This window comes from Uranotaenia lowii, chromosome 1 (genome assembly GCF_029784155.1).
Source record: "Uranotaenia lowii strain MFRU-FL chromosome 1, ASM2978415v1, whole genome shotgun sequence".
In the NCBI taxonomy this organism is placed as follows: Eukaryota; Metazoa; Arthropoda; class Insecta; order Diptera; family Culicidae; genus Uranotaenia; species Uranotaenia lowii.
In genome coordinates, this window is record NC_073691.1 from 26,260,494 (window position 1) to 26,280,307 (window position 19,814).

The 19,814-nt window shown below is 33.1% G+C and overlaps 3 protein-coding genes across 4 annotated transcripts in view; 2 read left to right on the top strand and 1 right to left on the bottom strand.

Moving 5' to 3' along the window:
• Window positions 1-19,814, bottom strand: part of LOC129748529 (uncharacterized) — a 443,948-nt gene that overhangs the window by 203,919 nt on the left and 220,215 nt on the right. The gene's annotated exons all lie outside the window — the stretch shown is intronic.
• Window positions 1-19,814, top strand: part of LOC129748543 (uncharacterized) — a 54,490-nt gene that overhangs the window by 6,075 nt on the left and 28,601 nt on the right. Inside the window, exons 2-3 of the mRNA XM_055743200.1 lie at window positions 3,895-4,469; window positions 5,156-5,313. Of these exons, the coding sequence (XP_055599175.1) occupies window positions 3,895-4,469; window positions 5,156-5,313 (733 nt within the window). The remainder of the gene's footprint in view (window positions 1-3,894; window positions 4,470-5,155; window positions 5,314-19,814) is intronic.
• Window positions 11,874-14,460, top strand: LOC129748551 (serine protease 53-like). The gene is made up of 2 exons (XM_055743212.1): window positions 11,874-12,766; window positions 13,587-14,460. Exons 1-2 carry the CDS (start codon window positions 11,911-11,913, stop codon window positions 14,333-14,335), a joined length of 1,605 nt encoding a protein of 534 aa, XP_055599187.1. The 5' UTR covers window positions 11,874-11,910; the 3' UTR covers window positions 14,336-14,460.

The window sequence follows — 19,814 nt, forward strand, 5'->3', positions numbered from 1 at the left end:
TGCCTGAACTTGGTTCAGATATGACGCAATTTTCGGACACTTCAGAATAGACACTTTCGATTCGGAATCTTACAACGAACTGAACTTTTATTTCCGTTAAATTGGACATTTTTCTTTTTTGTAAGGGTTTCAATGTTAAAGGTGTGTTATGTGTTAGGTGAAAGTGTGTGAGTGTAATTAATAAATATTCAATTAAGAATCTGAAGTATGACGCAACACAAATCAATCGTCAACTTTTTCAATGGCTGCGAGGAATAATGAATTCTGGGAAAAATTTACATCAGTTTTCATTTTGAATTTTCAATTCTACCGAAATCTAGAAATTTTATGAAATTTAAAAGAAATTTGAAACCAAAACAAACTCCTAAGGTCTTCAACAAAGATGTTGATAAAATTGATATCTTTAATATCACAAACTCAAAAACGCCTTATTGTAATGTCAGAAATAGATGCACCATTTCTAGTAAAAATAATCAAAAATTTTAGATTTACCTACATTTATTTTTTGAAGTTTCTCTGAAACTTGAAAATCCACACAAAATCTGCATGTTACATTAAAAACAGATAGTGGAAAGATTTTTGATCATTTTTTAGTTCTTTGTTGGGTTTATTAGTTTGTCTACAACGAATGATTGATTTCAGTAAAAATAGGTGTAATTTTAAATTTTCACTAGTCGTAGTACCTACCCAAATCTGACAAAATTTTCTATTATCTTACACTGAATTCTATCTAAATAATTAAAAGCAACACATGAACCCAAAATGATGTTATCTAGTGAAGCTAATACTAGTGTTTCAATGCTACGGAGATAATCAACTTTTTTGTGAAATCTGAAACTGGAATATAGCTTTTATTTTTAAATATCCCAGTGTATGATCTGTAAACGATATTGATGATATGATTGGTGTGAATCTTGAAACTCCAGGTTAGTCAAAAATCACTCAAAGATTATTAGAGTGAATGCTGAGAATTTAGTCGAATGATAACGGGATAGTTTGGATGATTATTGCGGGTTTGTAATTTGAATTCTGGAACTGAATTCAAATGTCTTTGTCTTAAATAAGAAAAAAATGGGTTTGTTTTTGTTATTTCTCATTTCTTATTTCTCATTTCATTTTCCTCATTTCTCATTCCTCATGTCTTATTTCTCATTTCTCATTTCTCATTTCTCATTTCTCATTTCTTATTTCTTATTTCTCATTTCTCATTTCTCATTTCTCATTTCTCATTTCTCATTTCTCATTTCTCATTTTTCATTTTTCATTTCTCATTTCTCATTTCTCATTTCTCATTTCTCATTTCTCATTTCTCATTTCTCATTTCTTATTTCTTATTTCTCATTTCTCATTTCTCATTTCTCATTTCTCATTTCTCATTTCTCATTTCTCATTTCTCATTTCTCATTTCTCATTTCTCATTTCTCATTTCTCATTTCTCATTTCTCATTTCTCATTTCTCATTTCTCATTTCTCATTTCTCATTTCTCATTTCTCATTTCTCATTTCTCATTTCTCATTTCTCATTTCTCATTTCTCATTTCTCATTTCTCATTTCTCATTTCTCATTTCTCATTTCTCATTTCTCATTTCTCATTTCTCATTTCTCATTTCTCATATCTCATTTCTCATTTCTCATTTCTCATTTCTCATTTCTCATTTCTCATTTCTCATTTCTCATTTCTCATTTCTCATTTCTCATTTCTCATTTCTCATTTCTCATTTCTCATTTCTCATTTCTCATTTCTCATTTCTCATTTCTCATTTCTCATTTCTCATTTCCCATTTCCCATTTCTCATTTCTCATTTCTCATTTCTCGTTTCTCATTTCTCATTTCTCATTTCTCATTTCTCATTTCATTGTATCTCATTTCTCATTTCATTTTTCTCATATCTAATTTCTCATTTCTCATTTCTTTTTTCTCGTTTCTCATTTCTCATTTCTCATTTCACATCTTTTATTTCTCATTTCCCATTTCTCATTTCTTCTTTTCTACATTTCGCACTTGGCATTTATCATTTATTATTTCTCATTTTTCAAGTTTCTCATGTTTCTCATTTCTCATTTGTCATTTCTTTTTTCTCATTTTTATTTGTTATTTCATCTCACTTATATCTCATTTCATAGTACATACATACAGGCAAACAAATCACCTGCCATCAGAATTTCAACGTTCCCTGTTAATTTTCAAATTGAGATTTTTACTTCATGAGTATTTTTAGAGATGTACGCATTGTTCGAAAACAACACAAATCGCATCTTTTCGTGTTTCTCACTCGGCATCTGTTACGTTCAAAGCAAAAACAGCATCAGATAGAAGTGCCATTTTTTTTTCACTTCAAATATTTAGCAACCGGTAAACGAAATTTTTCTGTTCAGGTGTTAGGCAGAGTATCTTGTAACTTCATGAGAAATTCATCCATGCTCCCATCGGATATGGTCAATTTGTGGCTGAGATGATAATTGCTCCGACTCGAAGATTTAACTCGGGTTAGGAGATGATTTATGCAAAAATCGGGACTGGATATCAAAAGTGTTTCATGAAGTTCAGATTTTTTTTAAGGATATCACAAAAAAAACAAGGGCGCAGTTGGGATGAAGAGAGATGTTTTGCTCATTTTACGATTTTTTGGAAGCTAAATAAAAAGGCCACTGGAAGCTGAATAGAAGATCATTAAGACTTATTTTGGAACTTGAAAGTATCAATAAGAACTTAAATTTTCAGCTGCATAGAACGGACTTCATATTAATGATGAGGCAGAGTAAGCTTTTTTTAACTGTTTTATGGGACTTTTGGTTGCTTGGGATGATAATTTGTTACTTCATGAGAAAAAAAATTAAAAATTTATTAACCCTCTTAAAACCAACCCCGCCTTTTGACGGTATAAAATGAGCATAAAATCAAATTATTTTAGTAAGCAGAGTGTTTGAAATTACGTAAATTTAACTATTCATAGTACCTTATGGCCCCTATTCGATTGTTAAAGCAGTTGTCAAAACCTTCACCTATGAAAAACATAAGAAACAAGAAATGGACTTATTTTTCCAAAATAAATCAATTTTGTTGTGTCAGAAATCCTTGGCCCATGCGTTTTTTATCTGAAACAATTAATGACAGCAAGATCAGAAACCTATCTCCATTATGGATTATTTTGGTTTAGAAAAAAATCGTAGGTTAGGTAGCTTAGGTCTAATGGCCGAATTTAGTAATTGACAACAAATCGACAAAAATATTCAAAATTCAGAAAATACTGATATAAAGTTATTTAACCCAAGTGCTCATAGAATTTTCGAAAAAATGTTAAAAAAATGTTTCCTTTACGATAAAGTTTTTTGTATACGTAAAATGATGTGAAAAAAGATAAGAAAGTTAGACTGCCAATGGAAGAACTATGCTTCTGAAACGCCTTTATTGGAGAATCAATCACCCCAAAGTAACATAACTTTTGTTTGATAAACATTCCCATGTAGTGGAAAATTTGGAAAATTGAAGTGTGAAACCGACTTATAAAAGTTCTAAATTTTTAGAGAACTTCGAGCGTTTTCTGGTTTTTTGTAACATTTTTTAACATAGCGGGTTTTGAGGCGCGTTGGTGAGTCGCTGTATCTTTTTTTTTTGTTTTTTGATAAATTTATGCTTTTTACGGCTTACGTTTTTACTGTTTTTGATATCTGATTTTTTCTAATATTTTTTATCATCTTTGAAAATAGCCGTGACTTATTTTGATACTTTCATCTTATAAGGAACAGTATAACTAGCGAATATCCTTAAGACACCCAAGAGCTAAAACGAAAGACAAAAGCACTAGGAAAAAAATCCACTTTAGGCTCTTTTGGACTTCTAAGACAGAAGTACCCAATATTTTTTTCAATTCTTTCTTCGGTTTCCTCAACAGAAACCCACCTGGTACCGGATGATGACCCTCCAATGGGAACCGAAATTTTTCACACCTCGCCACCATCTGACCCAGTCGAAATCGACGAGCAAAACTGCCCCTATCAACAGCAACAACCAAATCAATCCATCTGCATTCCGAATCAGTTCTTCTTCACCGCGGAACGTCTCCGGGCAAAAGATTTCCAGCGGCCTCAAACGAAAAATTCCGCCCCTACCGGTACCATCGAGATGCGGTCATCAGCAGGCCCTCTCCAGGAACCTCCGACCTCGGATCCGCACTTTGTGCGCCAGGCCCTAGGCACCTATCCGAGCGATTTCCCCGCTTCGGACCACCCGGAACGGGTCATTTCCCCGCGGAAACCGCACTTTTTCCACAAGGTTCCGGATGATTTGGGCGGGTGCCGGGTCCGGGCCCTGCTCGCCATCTGGCCTCCCTTTGTGACCGATCCGGCCCGGACCGACTGGATCGGAATGGAGCACAAGCTGGCGCTGGATGTGGGCCGATTCATGAACTTTCGGCTGCAGGAACAGTACTCCTCGGATGGTATTCAGGGGCTGATGGAAGCCTTCAAGGTGGGTATCATCGAAAGGTAGCAACGGAACGGTAAGAACTCGATTGGGGTGTTGAGGTTTCTGTCATTTCTATTGAGTTTTCAATGATGATGATGGTTATTATTATTTGTAGTCTTTGTAGACATGTTGTTGGTGGTTCTACTGCAGTGCTGGCTGACGTTAAAGTAAAAATGAATAAGGATGGATTTTTCCAGAGGCAGTTTTAAACAGTAGCCTTCTCACAATCCATAAATTTGTCAGAATCACTGTGATTAAACTTGATAAGTTTTGGTGCGAAGTGGTTTGACTCACAAAGATGATTCTAGGGAGCAGCATTTGGAAAATGTGTCAAAATGTTATTATTTTTAGTTCCATGGCGACCGTTAAAACATGGGAAAAAGTTACAGTGTAGTATATCGATGAATTTTTCGTCTTGTCTACTTTCTCCTCATAATTCCATGAGTCATATTCTCCCCAAAATGGACTCCAGTTGGACAGTTAACCTGAATCTTGTTTGTTTATGTGTTTTTTTCTGAGGTTTGAACACTATAGCATCATTCATCACTCTTGAACAGAAGCGCATATTTTTTGTCCTAGGAATGAGGAATGCTACCGAAAGCGTTTTCAGTGAAATGTTAAAGCTAACCCGTTTGTCTGATTGCATGTTTTGTAATCGATAACCATTTTTCTTTTTTTTTAACAACCAGTCCCAATCGGTGGAGCTGTGCTTTGGCAATCTGTATCCGCGGTTCGACCGGCACGAGGAAACGGACCACAGCGTCGGCTATTTGCATGACGAAATTGACTGGGTGGTGCCGCTGGCAGGAAGTCAACCGCTCTGGATGAATCTGGGGGCCGCCTTCAGGTGAGTTTCCCGGTTAGCTTGTGCTTGTGCTAGCTCAAACTTTAAGTTTTGTTCTGAATTTTCACTCAGGAAAGTTCAAAATGTAAAATGAAATTCCACAGAGTCAGATGTTCTACACAACTCGAAACACGTGATACAGGAAGAATTACGAAACACTGATTCAGTTTGAAAACCAAACAAGCAGAAAAACGAAGCACGAGGAAATCATGCATTGAATCGGATTGATGGTTTTGTTCTAGTTCCACGGTGAAATGGAGAAAATTTTCCTTCCATCATATCCAAATGCTTCGTTACTCAATGTTGAATTTCAAGATGGAAGAAATTGAGGAAACTCAAAAAACAGTACGAAATTTCCTCATGTTAAAACAGTTTCACAGAAGAACTCAGTTATTCGTGGAAGCATACATAGAACAGAAATCTCATGGATCCGCACAGCAGGTGTCAGAAGTAGCTTATAAAAATTTGAAGAGAAATTGTAGAAGAGTGTTGAAAAATTAATCTGAAATCTGAATCTGAAATTGGAAATCTGCATCTGAAATCTGAATCTAAAATCTGAATCTGGGATCTGAATCTGAAATCTGAAATCTGAAATCTGAAATCTGAATCTGAAATCTGAATCTGAATCTGAATCTGAAATCTGAATCTGAAATCTGAATCTGAAATCTGAATCTGAAATCTGAATCTGAAATCTGAAACTGAGATCTGAATCTGAAATCTGAATCTGAAATCTGAATCTGAAATCTGAAATCTGATATCTAAAATCTGAATCTGAAAACTGATATCTGAATCTGAAATCTGAATCTGATATCTGAATCTGAAATCTGAATCTGAAATCTGAATCTGAAATCTGAATCTGAAATTTGAATCTGAAATCTGAATCTGAAATCTGAATCTGAAATCTGAATCTGGAATCTGAATCTGAAATCTGAATCTGAAATCTGAATCTGAAATCTGAATCTAAAATCTGAATCTGAATCTGAAATCTGAATCTGAAATCTGAATCTGAAATCTGAAATCTGAATCTGAAATCTGAATCTGAAATCTGAATCTGAAATCTGAATCTGAAATCTGAATCTGAAATCTGAAATCTGAATCTGAAATCTGAATCTGAAATCTGAATCTGAAATCTGAATCTGAAATCTGAATCTGAAATCTGAATCTGAAATCTGAATCTGAAATCTGAATCTGAAATCTGAATCTGAAATCTGAATCTGAAATCTGAATCTGAAATCTGAATCTGAAATCTGAATCTGAAATCTGAATCTGAAATCTGAATCTGAAATCTGAATCTGAAATCTGAATCTGAAATCTGAATCTGAAATCTGAATCTGAAATCTGAATCTGAAATCTGAATCTGAAATCTGAATCTGAAATCTGAATCTGAAATCTGAATCTGAAATCTGAATCTGAAATCTGAATCTGAAATCTGAATCTGAAATCTGAATCTGAAATCTGAATCTGAAATCTGAAATCTGAATCTAAAATCTGAATCTGAAATCTGAATCTGAAATCTGAATCTGAAATCTGAATCTGAAATCTGAATCTGAAATCTGAATCTGAAATCTGAATCTGAAATCTGAATCTGAAATCTGAATCTGAAATCTGAATCTGAAATCTGAATCTGAAATCTGAATCTGAAATCTGAATCTGAAATCTGAATCTGAAATCTGAATCTGAAATCTGAATCTGAAATCTGAATCTGAAATCTGAATCTGAAATCTGAATCTGAAATCTGAATCTGAAATCTGAATCTGAAATCTGAATCTGAAATCTGAATCTGAAATCTGAATCTGAAATCTGAATCTGAAATCTGAATCTGAAATCTGAATCTGAAATCTGAATCTGAAATCTGAATCTGAAATCTGAATCTGAAATCTGAATCTGAAATCTGAATCTGAAATCTGAATCTGAAATCTGAATCTGAAATCTGAATCTGAAATCCGAATCTGAAATCTGAATCTGAAATCTGAATCTGAAATCTGAATCTGAAATCTGAATCTGAAATCTGAATCTGAAATCTGAATCTGAAATCTGAATCTGAAATCTGAATCTGAAATCTGAATCTGAAATCTGAATCTGAAATCTGAATCTGAAATCTGAATCTGAAATCTGAATCTGAAATCTGAATCTGAAATCTGAATCTGAAATCTGAATCTGAAATCTGAATCTGAAATCTGAATCTGAAATCTGAATCTGAAATCTGAATCTGAAATCTGAATCTGAAATCTGAATCTGAAATCTGAATCTGAAATCTGAATCTGAAATCTGAATCTGAAATCTGAATCTGAAATCTGAATCTGAAATCTGAATCTGAAATCTGAATCTGAAATCTGAATCTGAAATCAGAATCTGAAATCTGAATCTGAAATCTGAATCTGAAATCTGAATCTGAAATCTGAATCTGAAATCTGAATCTGAAATCTGAATCTGAAATCTGAATCTGAAATCTGAATCTGAAATCTGAATCTGAAATCTGAATCTGAAATCTGAATCTGAAATCTGAATCTGAAATCTGAATCTGAAATCTGAATCTGAAATCTGAATCTGAAATCTGAATCTGAAATCTGAATCTGAAATCTGAATCTGAAATCTGAATCTGAAATCTGAATCTGAAATCTGAATCTGAAATCTGAATCTGAAATCTGAATCTGAAATCTGAATCTGAAATCTGAATCTGAAATCTGAATCTGAAATCTGAATCTGAAATCTGAATCTGAAATCTGAATCTGAAATCTGAATCTGAAATCTGAATCTGAAATCTGAATCTGAAATCTGAATCTGAAATCTGAATCTGAAATCTGAATCTGAAATCTGAATCTGAAATCTGAATCTGAAATCTGAATCTGAAATCTGAATCTGAAATCTGAATCTGAAATCTGAATCTGAAATCTGAATCTGAAATCTGAATCTGAAATCTGAATCTGAAATCTGAATCTGAAATCTGAATCTGAAATCTGAATCTGAAATCTGAATCTGAAATCTGAATCTGAAATCTGAATCTGAAATCTGAATCTGAAATCTGAATCTGAAATCTGAATCTGAAATCTGAATCTGAAATCTGAATCTGAAATCTGAATCTGAAATCTGAATCTGAAATCTGAATCTGAAATCTGAATCTGAAATCTGAATCTGAAATCTGAATCTGAAATCTGAATCTGAAATCTGAATCTGAAATCTGAATCTGAAATCTGAATCTTAAATCTGAATCTGAAATCTGAATCTGAAATCTGAATCTGAAATCTGAATCTGAAATCTGAATCTGAAATCTGAATCTGAAATCTGAATCTGAAATCTGAATCTGAAATCTGAATCTGAAATCTGAATCTGAAATCTGAATCTGAAATCTGAATCTGAAATCTGAATCTGAAATCTGAATCTGAAATCTGAATCTGAAATCTGAATCTGAAATCTGAATCTGAAATCTGAATCTGAAATCTGAATCTGAAATCTGAATCTGAAATCTGAATCTGAAATCTGAATCTGAAATCTGAATCTGAAATCTGAATCTGAAATCTGAATCTGAAATCTGAATCTGAAATCTGAATCTGAAATCTGAATCTGAAATCTGAATCTGAAATCTGAATCTGAAATCTGAATCTGAAATCTGAATCTGAAATCTGAATCTGAAATCTGAATCTGAAATCTGAATCTGAAATCTGAATCTGAAATCTGAATCTGAAATCTGAATCTGAAATCTGAATCTGAAATCTGAATCTGAAATCTGAATCTGAAATCTGAATCTGAAATCTGAATCTGAAATCTGAATCTGAAATCTGAATCTGAAATCTGAATCTGAAATCTGAATCTGAAATCTGAATCTGAAATCTGAATCTGAAATCTGAATCTGAAATCTGAATCTGAAATCTGAATCTGAAATCTGAATCTGAAATCTGAATCTGAAATCTGAATCTGAAATCTGAATCTGAAATCTGAATCTGAAATCTGAATCTGAAATCTGAATCTGAAATCTGAATCTGAAATCTGAATCTGAAATCTGAATCTGAAATCTGAATCTGAAATCTGAATCTGAAATCTGAATCTGAAATCTGAATCTGAAATCTGAATCTGAAATCTGAATCTGAAATCTGAATCTGAAATCTGAATCTGAAATCTGAATCTGAAATCTGAATCTGAAATCTGAATCTGAAATCTGAATCTGAAATCTGAATCTGAAATCTGAATCTGAAGTCTGAATCTATAATCTGAATCTGAAATCTGAATCTGAAACCTGAATCCGAAACCTGAATCCGAAAACTGAATCTGAAATCTGAATCTGAAATCTGAATCTGATATTTGAATCTGAAATCTTAAATATGTTTTTTGACAATTTTGACAATTTTGACATATTTGACAGTTTTACAATTTTGACAATTTTTAAAAATTTAGACAAATTTCGACAATTTTGACAGTTTTGACAGTTTTGACAATTTTGACAATTTTGACAATTTTGACAATTTTGACAATTTTGACAATTTTGACAATTTTGACAATTTTGACAATTTTGACAATTTTGACAATTTTGACAATTTTGACAATTTTGACAATTTTGACAATTTTGACAATTTTGACAATTTTGACAATTTTGACAATTTTGACAATTTTGACAATTTTGACAATTTTGACAATTTTGACAATTTTGACAATTTTGACAATTTTGACAATTTTGACAATTTTGACAATTTTGACAATTTTGACAATTTTGACAATTTTGACAATTTTGACAATTTTGACAATTTTGACAATTTTGACAATTTTGACAATTTTGACAATTTTGACAATTTTGACAATTTTGACAATTTTGACAATTTTGACAATTTTGACAATTTTGACAATTTTGACAATTTTGAAAATTTTGACAATTTTGACCATTTTGACCATTTTGACAATTTTGACAATTTTGACAATTTTGACAATTTTGACAATTTTGACAATTTTGACAATTTTGACAATTTTGACAATTTTGACAATTTTGACCATTTTGACCATTTTGACAACTTTCACAATTTTGACAATTTTGATAATTTTGACAATTTTGACAGGTTTTGAAGTGGTTACGTCAGACAAAATCCGTAGACGAAATATTTGAACATTTAACTTCTTCAGAGCCTGTGATGGGATTAGAGGTCTCTCACTATTATGATTGTTGCAAACAATAATTGTTCAAATCATTTTTCATTTTTCACTTTTTTGATCGGGAGCACCATTTTAGTTTAGTTTTGTTTAGTAGATTCGAAACCTTTCTCAAATCTTCTCGCATAACAGTCCCTTACAAACTGTGTTTTGCTAACCAAGCGTTTTTGTAAGACTTTTATTTCATCATTTTTGAACTTCTGAATCAGTTATTAAAATAAGAAAGATACTTTTGGAAAAATATCGTGAATTGTAACTACATTGTAAGTAGAATCTCATACTGATTTTAAGTTGTTTCTTATAGTTTATTCTCACAGGAAGACATTCCTTTCTTATTTTTAACCTTCCTTATAAAACAATTGTACATAATTCGACATCAAGTGAGGAGTCTTTTTAAAATGACTTCAAACGATAAATCAAAGATTATTTCACCGAAAGAAACATGGTAAAGTAACTACATCCATGGTATTTCACAGATGGGACTGATATGCGGGTATGTTTCAAATATTACACCCAAGCAATCAAAAGTCTCGTTAAAAAGTCGAACACAACTTAATCAATATCATCAATGTGCTGAAATTCGTTTTATTCAGCCCAAAATTATAATCCACCATGGGTGCACGGATTCACCGCAGTTTTACCAAAAGATGCACCCTTTGCATTCTTATGATTAACTATTCAGAGTATCTCTAATGCAGTATTTTCCATACCCGATACCATGGTTTCGTGTCAACTCTTGTGGACGTATGTGCTTCGAATGAGTGTTTGTGTTTATTTTGGACGAATGTTTCAATCACTTCCAAAAACCAGTCAAAAATTTATAAAAAAAATATCTTATTTTTATAAATATACCACAGGTATTCCGGCATCCATGTATATACCTGACTAGTTGGCATATGGTTGATCATTAAAAAATATTTGAATTTGATTTTATTTTGAAATACACTTGGCCTCTTACCTCGTTGCGAAACTCTACCTACCTCACCCTACATACTCGAACATTGAAGGCACGAGTTCAAGTAGATATGGGACTTTTGGTTGCTTGAGCAGTCACGAATGTATACATTTTTTTGACATTTCAAGGACAAAATCACTTTTTTTTTAATGTTTTATATTTAAGCCCGAAGATCCAAATGACGAACTGTCAGGTTAGATGAAAAATGCAAGTTATGCGAGTAGGAACAGTGTATGCCATGCATAATTTGCAGGCATCACAACGTAACATTAATTGATAGGAGGAGACGTTGTGCGAGCATCGTCTTTGGACCGGTTTTTTCCCATCCGTCTAGAATTGATAACCAGAAGTTGTTTTCAAACGATCAATTCGTTTGTTTAGAGAGTTGTTTCTTGTTTGATACTTGCTCGCGTGTACCGGAACCTTAAGGGACAAGCTCTGCAATCCAATCCTGTTTGCGATTGCGAAAGTCAGTTCTGGTTACCCTTTGAGCTGTGAAGGTTGAAAAAGTGATGTTGGCCGTTTTAATCTTGGCGAGTTTGTTTGTTGGTGGCGCAGTTACGGAGGAATTTCCCTGCGGTGTGCCGAAAGTGCAGCATCAGGCAACCATCAAGGGAGGAAGTTCCGTAAATCACGGAGAATGGCCATGGCACGCAGCCATCTACCACAAGGAAGGACGATCTTACAGCTATGCCTGTGGTGGAACTCTGATTAGTGAAGAATTCGTTCTGACGGCAGCTCACTGTCTGTTCAACGAAAACACCTATCAACTGATGAACCGGAAGCGGATTTCGGTTCGACTTGGCGTTCATAATCTGGATGAAATCAACTCTGTCACCAGCAAAGAGTTTCCGGTCCAGGCAATGCATATGTATGCCAACTTCAGTCGCGAAAGCTTACAGAACGATATCGCCATCTTGGAGCTGGCTGAGGTAGCTCGCTTCACGAACTTCATTCTGCCCGCTTGTTTGAGCACGGAGTCCACAAGCTCTCAAGGAACTTCAATCGGATGGGGTCTTACCGATAATGACGAAATATCTCCTATTCTGAAGAAAGCTGACCTCCCAATCATAGATTCGGTAAACTGTTTAATCAGCGATCGTGATTATTTTGGTCACACCATTGATCGAGGAATGTTCTGTGCCGGGCACAAAAACGGAACAACCGTCTGCAATGGGGACAGCGGGGGTGGATTGTTCGTCAAACATCGAAACAGCTGGCACTTGATGGGGATTGTATCATTCATCAAGAAGCGACCCGATACCACCAACTTTTGTGCAACGGATAGCTACGCCGGTTTTACCAATGTAACGGATTACATCCCATGGATCAAGAGCATTACCAACGTTCAAGTGAAGGATAAAACAGGTTAGTATCTCTAATGTTTACTGAGGACTGTACGCGAAAAAATGCAACACTTTCTTTTGACGAAAAACAGCTACATTTGAAAATTCGTCAAAAATTTGAAGTGTCGTATTTTGAAAATTTAAAGCTGTGAAAATAAGGCAATTTACGTCAATGTTCGAATCCTAATTTCAAAATTTATCTGGCGTGACCACAACCAATTGTTAAGTTAATCGATTGAAAAAACAAAAACGGTTCGGGTTTTATACGGTTTTATACGACCTTTTTGCATTACTTGCGGTCATGATCTTGAAAAATTTAGAAAAATAAGAAGGGTTTTTAAGGTGGACAAGGTTTGATAAGCAATGTAAGGATAATGGGGCGCCATTGTTGTTTAACATTTTCTGCCCGAGAAATCTTGAATTGGTAGTAATCTCAAAATCACTTGAATAATTAAAAAAACATGTTGTAGGTAGGAAGGTTGATGTAAATAATACGTTAGAATCTGAGTGCGCTACTCAATCAGTAGTCGTTTCAAACGAAAGTGTCGCAATTTTTTCCGCGTACAGCCCTTACTAACTTAACACGTTCGTCGCCACGTCACCCATATTCGGCAGACGGGTGTATTTCTTGGGGAGCCCCGTCACATCAAAAAGCAGGTGACGCTCTCTTACTTGAGTTTACCGCTCAGCTTCGCCACACGTTTCAAATATGGGAGTTCTCCCTCTTTGCTTTCTCTCTCTGAAAATTTCTTTGGGCCCGGCTAGCAAAACTACCAAAATGAGCGTGGCGACGAACGTGTTAATCTATCAGAGAACCAACAAGTACTTTCCGTTGTTCCCAGCATCCTTCTGCGGGCAGCGGAAGCAGATCAAACGATACTCAATTGGAGCTGAAGATCAAACGGAGACGGAACTGGTATACAATTGGCCCTGGCACGGAGCGCTCTATCGGAGAAATTCCGAAAGAATTCGGTACCTATGTGGCATTACTATTCTGGCGAAAAAAACCGTGATCACGGCTGGATTCTGCATCGAGACAAATAAGCCATGGAAACCGTCAGACTACTTCATTCGGATTGGCCTCAGTGAAGACATCTTTGGGAAGGTTCGATTCAGCCAGGAGCTCGATGTCAGCAAAGTGATCATCCGGGAGAATGGACCCACCTTGTTGCAACTTTACTCCGACATCGTGTTCTCGGAGTACATTCAGCCCATCTGCCTATGGAAGGGTGATACTGGGTTGGATAAAATTGCCCACAAAACTGGGCAGTTGATCACGTGGAAGTTCGACAATGATTCGAATCCGGTATCTTCGGAGGAGGCAATGTTCGAAATTATTCCTACGGTCGATTGCCTGAAAGAGGTTCCGTTGTACAGCCGAAGATTGAAGGATACACAATTTTGCGCCCGGTATCTCAATGGTTCCGCTACTCAGGGCAGTGGGGGTGCTGGCCTTTTTATGGAGGAAAACAATCAGTGGAAGATACGTGGAATTTTGGCCTACGGTATTTCACGTAACGACATTCTTCCGCTGATCTTTATGGACGTAACGAGTTATCTGACGGCTGAGCGGCTTCAAGCCCGAGACTGATGGTTGTCCATGAATGGAGCATTATTTACGTTTAGTTATAGTATTTCAAAGCAGTTCATGATCAATTCATGACAAAAAACATAAGTTGAAGAGTTTAGCCGAATTATAACAGTATAGTAATAACACCTGGTATAGTAATAGTTTTAATCGCGTGAAACGAAAATGGCCCCAAGACTCTATTTTTTTTTTAAATGTCTGCAATGTCTCCCTGAGCAGACTTTGATGTCTGGATCGATAGCAAACAGTAACCAAAATGAACTATCAATGCCAAAATAAAAGCAAAATTAAGCGTAGATTTTTTTGCGATGGCAACATTAGGTTTCGTTGAAGCATCAATATAAGGAAATGTGGTGCCAAATCAATACCAAAATAAGGCATTCAGATTAAAATGATAGCTTAATTTGGTTTTGTTTTTTCCAAGATAGCAAAACAAGGCATTCTTACACAAACAGCAAATTTATTCGTTACCGGCCTAGTTAGCGCATTTTGAGAGTTCATTTTTCAGTGATTCTGGCCGGAGTCAATATTAAGGTATCATCATTTTGAAAACAAAAACACATGTTTTTAAGAGTTTAAACTCCAATTTAACTTTCTACAAACAACGAACATAACGATTATTTTGTGTTGATTTAGCTGTCATAGCACAAAAAGGCATCGTTAATGCACTGACCATACTGACTGGACACTCGATTTCGTTTACTGGATAATTTTTCCAACAGTTTACAATTTCGATACCAGAGTGCGCATCGAACGATTTGAAGAAATGCTATCCCAGTTAGGAAATGCCATCCAACTTATAAAAAAAAACATACAATTTCTATGATCAAGTCGGGCTAAACAGGAACATTTTTCCTACAGGGCATTTTTTGTAATATTTTTCGGGCTCGCCACCTTCCGTTGGTATTGCGAACCTACAAAATCTGACAAAATAAATAAGACAGAAAATGGTTGAAAGTGTCATGTCAGTGTGATCAGTGGTTAAAGTATCATCGAATCGATAGAAAATGCGCAGATTCATTAATAGAATGACACCCAATATCCATTTTTTTTCTCTCGTAACTTTCGATGTCTATGTCGTTTTGCGAAACTGACAGCATCGAAATTCTATACGTTCAAATGTTTTTATTCATATTTAGGTAAAAAAAGGTTAATTTATTCAAGAGGCGAATGAATTCTAAATTTCAAGTCTCTATAAAAATAAACAAAACAAACAGTTTATTTTATCCGATTGAAATTAATAGATTAACTCGTTTTTATGAATTCATGTTTCGTCTTTAGCTGTATTCACTACATTGCTACCTGCCTATCCTCTATGACAGCATTGTGTTTTTTCGTTAAGTCAAAATTTCAAATATTTTAAAACCGACTTTGGATCAATCAATATGTTTCGTTCTCAAGTTGCATATTCAGCAAATTCTTTTGAAATTTGTGTCAAAACACCAAAAATATTGCAACCAGAAAATGGAATTGAATTACATTGAATCTTTTTTTGCTTTTTTTCAATCCAATCTTCTTACTTCTCGGTCTTTATTTCTGTAAGCTCTTTTGCGTTTCTTTTTCATAAACCTCAACTATTGCTTTTCTACCTTCTATTCAAATTTTTCTTCTCTCTTTTAATCTTTTTTTTTCTTGTTTTTTTCTCGTTTTTCGGTATTTCCAGTTAAAATTTCAATCTTGTTCACTTATTTCTTGTGCTCTTTCATTTTTACTATATTTTCTCTTTCTTTTCTCTTCTTTCTTCTGTCAATCTCCTTCTCCTTTTCTCTATTTTAGTCTGTTCAGCAGATATTTTCAGTTTAAGGTTTTTTTTTCGTTTTTTTCACACTGTTTAAGTTTTTTTAACTGTATATCTGCTTTAATAGCTTCTCTAATTTTTTTATTATTATCGTTTTAATTCCATTAGATTTAATTTCTTTTTTTTATGTTTTTTTCGCTGTTTTAAAACTTTTTTTCAATTTTCCATTTATCTACTTTCTTTTTCCTTTGTATTTTCTCGGTACTGCTTTCCATTTTTTAAATTTTCTCTCATTTTTTCACTTTCTTTTTTTTTAAATCGAGCATAATTCTTCGTTTTTAAGCGCTGTTATTTTTTCACTTCTCCTGCTTTGATTTCTTCTCTGTTTCTTTTTTTTCTTAATACTTTCAAAAGAGCTTATTCTTTTCCATTCTCTTTATTTTTCCTGTTCTTCCGATTTTTTAAATTTTGTTTTCGTTTCTCAGTTATGTTCTTTCTTTTCCTTTTGGCTTTCTTCGTGACCTCCTCTTATTTATTTTTTTACTAATATTTTCCATGCTATCCCTCTTTCTTTGCGACTATGTCATTTTTAATATATGTCGTACTTCAAATTTAAGTCTTCTCTTGTTTTTATCGGTGTTATCGAATCTCATTTCAGATTCGTTCTTTTATCTTCTCTCTTCATTTTCTGATTTTATTTGAGCTGAATTCTAACCGATTTTTTGGTTATAACTTTGTTTATTTTTTCTCCGAATTTCTAGCTTTTTTCTCTTTTTATCGTTTATGTTTTTTTTAATCTTTCATCAAGTAGTATTTACTTCCCATTCTCTTTATTTTTCCAAATTTTTCTTTTTTTTTTACTTTCCTTTTTCATTTTTTGTCTCCAAGATTCGTCTCTAGAATGACACCAAATACTCAATTTTTTTTTTCGTTATTTTTTATATCAATGTTGTTAATTTCCTGAATTTAGCAGAAACATGCTATTTTAAGGAACTGAGTTATCAACTTTGAACCAATTTGAACTTTTGAATAAATAAAATGCTTTCTTCGGCAAATTTGTTGTACGTTAAAATTCGCCTCTTTTGGTGGTTTTGGTTATCAAAAAGCAAAATGCAAGGTACACTATTTGGACGATTTAAAAAAACATCGATCGACAAAAAAAACAAAAAAAAAGCATGCAAAAAAAGCTGTGATACAAAATATGGGTTTTTTGTACTTTTAATGGAATGCTTGTAATCTAAACAAAATTTAAAAAATATGTTAACACAAAAATATTAAACTCATATGTTCAGTGTTTCTTTGAATTAAAATTTTCCTGGTACGAAATTAAAAAATGGACTTTTTTTCAAAAATCGACCCAGTGCGACCTCTAAACATGTTTTTTCTTAGTTGCCGCCATATTTAAAAAAAATGGTTTATCAAACCTCGAACTAGCATTTGGAGGATCAGCCCCTAGAATTTCAGAAATAAGCAATTTTGAGCCACTCTAATGTATTGGGGAATGGAAAAGGGGTCTTAATCTGAATGAGGCGTTTTCATAAATCTTTTGGAAACTAAATGAATATTTCAAAGGTATTCAACTGACGAGGTTTTTTGAAAGTAAATTAGATCTGCTGAAACAATTTACAGATAATTCTTAGCAGAAAGCCGTAGTTCTGGCAGCTCACTTAGGGTTTTTTTTTTCGTGGAAATGTTTCGAATTGACGTCTTAAGGACCCATATCACGCGGAAAACATTATTGCTGAAGCTTTTTTGAAAATGTTTAGGAGAATTTTTGGAGTTTTTTTTTCAAACTACAATTGGAATATATTAAAATCGACAACTAATTAGTCAATTATTTCCCTTATTTGAAAAAAAAAACCATCGGCGAGTGACTAAAAAGTGTGGTACTAAATTTAATTTGGTTGTCTTTCAATCCGCTATCATTCAGAGCTGAACGCTTACGAGTTTATTTATTAGCAAAAAACCCTTCGCTAACACTTTGCCATTATGAAAGATGGAAAACTTTTCACTCGCCATAATTTCCCAAAAGTGAAATATGAGCCAAAGATGGCTCCATCTAACAACACGGAACGCTCTTCCTTATTTTCCAGACTGCATTCGAGCTTCCAAAGAAATTGCTTCGGATTTACGCGTGGTTTCACGAATTTTGTCGGAAAGCTCCTAATTCAATCGAACCCAAACATTCTCACACACACAAACTCATTAAATGGTCCCCAAACGATGACTTCTCAACTTTTGGTGTTCTGGCGAAAAGTTGGTCCGGGCGAAAATTTTGCCTCCGCAAACATCTCGATGTTCTATTTGGCCATCGTTTCCGGTTGCCTTACACATCAAGATATTATGTGCAAATATGTGTATGAGCGTATTTTTGAGGGAGTAAGGAAGCAAGAGGGAGTGTATGTCTCATAAATTAAATTAATTAATGAGAACATCTCCTCAAGGAACCATGGTTTGGTTGCTCTGAGCAATTTGGCCAAATCTAGGAACACGAATACTGTGTGAACTTTGAATTCCCATTGGATGAAAACATTGAAAACAATTCATAAACTTAATTAATAACTTTATTGAAATCATTCTTGTAAAAATATTGACTGCTTATTTTTTCAATTCTAATAATTTTTCGAATTCTTGAAAATATTTGGACACTTTTGAAATTTTGGAAAATTTTGTCTATTTGGTCGATTTTATAATTTTTGTAATTTTTGTCATTTTTGTAATTTTTGTAATTTTTGTAATTTTTGTAATTTTTGTAATTTTTGTAATTTTCGTAATTTTTGTAATTTTTGTAATTTTTGTAATTTTTGTAATTTTTGTAATTTTTGTAATTTTTGTAATTTTTGTAATTTTTGTAATTTTTGTAATTTTTGTAATTTTTGTAATTTTTGTAATTTTTGTAATTTTTGTAATTTTTGTAATTTTTGTTATTTTTGTAATTTTTGTAATTTTTGTAATTTTTGTAATTTTTGTAATTTTTGTAATTTTTGTAATTTTTGTAATTTTTGTAATTTTTGTAATTTTTGTAATTTTTGTAATTTTTGTAATTTTTGTAATTTTTGTAATTTTTGTAATTTTTGTAATTTTTGTAATTTTTGTAATTTTTGTAATTTTTGTAATTTTTGTAATTTTTTAATTTTTGTTATTTTAGTAATTTTTGTCATTTTTGTCATTTTTTTTCATTTTGTCATTTTTTTTCATTTTGTCATTTTTGTCATTTTTGTCATTTTTGTCATTTTTGTCATTTTTGTCATTTTTGTCATTTTTGTCATTTTTGTCATTTTTGTCATTTTTGTCATTTTTGTCATTTTTGTCATTTTTATCATTTTTGTCATTTTTGTCATTTTTGTCATTTTTGTCATTTTTGTCATTTTTGTCGTTTTTGTCATTTTTGTCATTTTTGTTACTTTTGTCATTTTTGTCATTTTTGTCATTTTTGTCATTTTTGTCATTTTTGTCATTTTTGTCATTTTTGTCATTTTTGTCATTTTTGTCATTTTTGTAATTTTTGTTATTTTTGTCATTTTTGTCATTTTTGTCATTTTTGTCATTTTTGTCATTTTTGTCATTTTTGTCATTTTTGTCATTTTTGTTATTTTTGTCATTTTTGTCATTTTTGTCATTTTTGTCATTTTTGTCATTTTTGTCATTTTTGTCATTTTTGTCATTTTGTCATTTTTGTCATTTTTGTCATTTTTGTCATTTTTGTCATTTTTGTCATTTTTGTCATTTTTGTCATTTTTGTCA

Bases quoted from the DNA above. Each gene is read 5' to 3' on its own strand.
- LOC129748551 (XM_055743212.1), top strand. From the start codon at position 11,911: ATGTTGGCCGTTTTAATCTTGGCGAGTTTGTTTGTTGGTGGCGCAGTT. The intron at 12,767-13,586 runs GTTAGTATCTCT...CGTTGTTCCCAG, and splicing joins TCAAGTGAAGGATAAAACAG to CATCCTTCTGCGGGCAGCGG.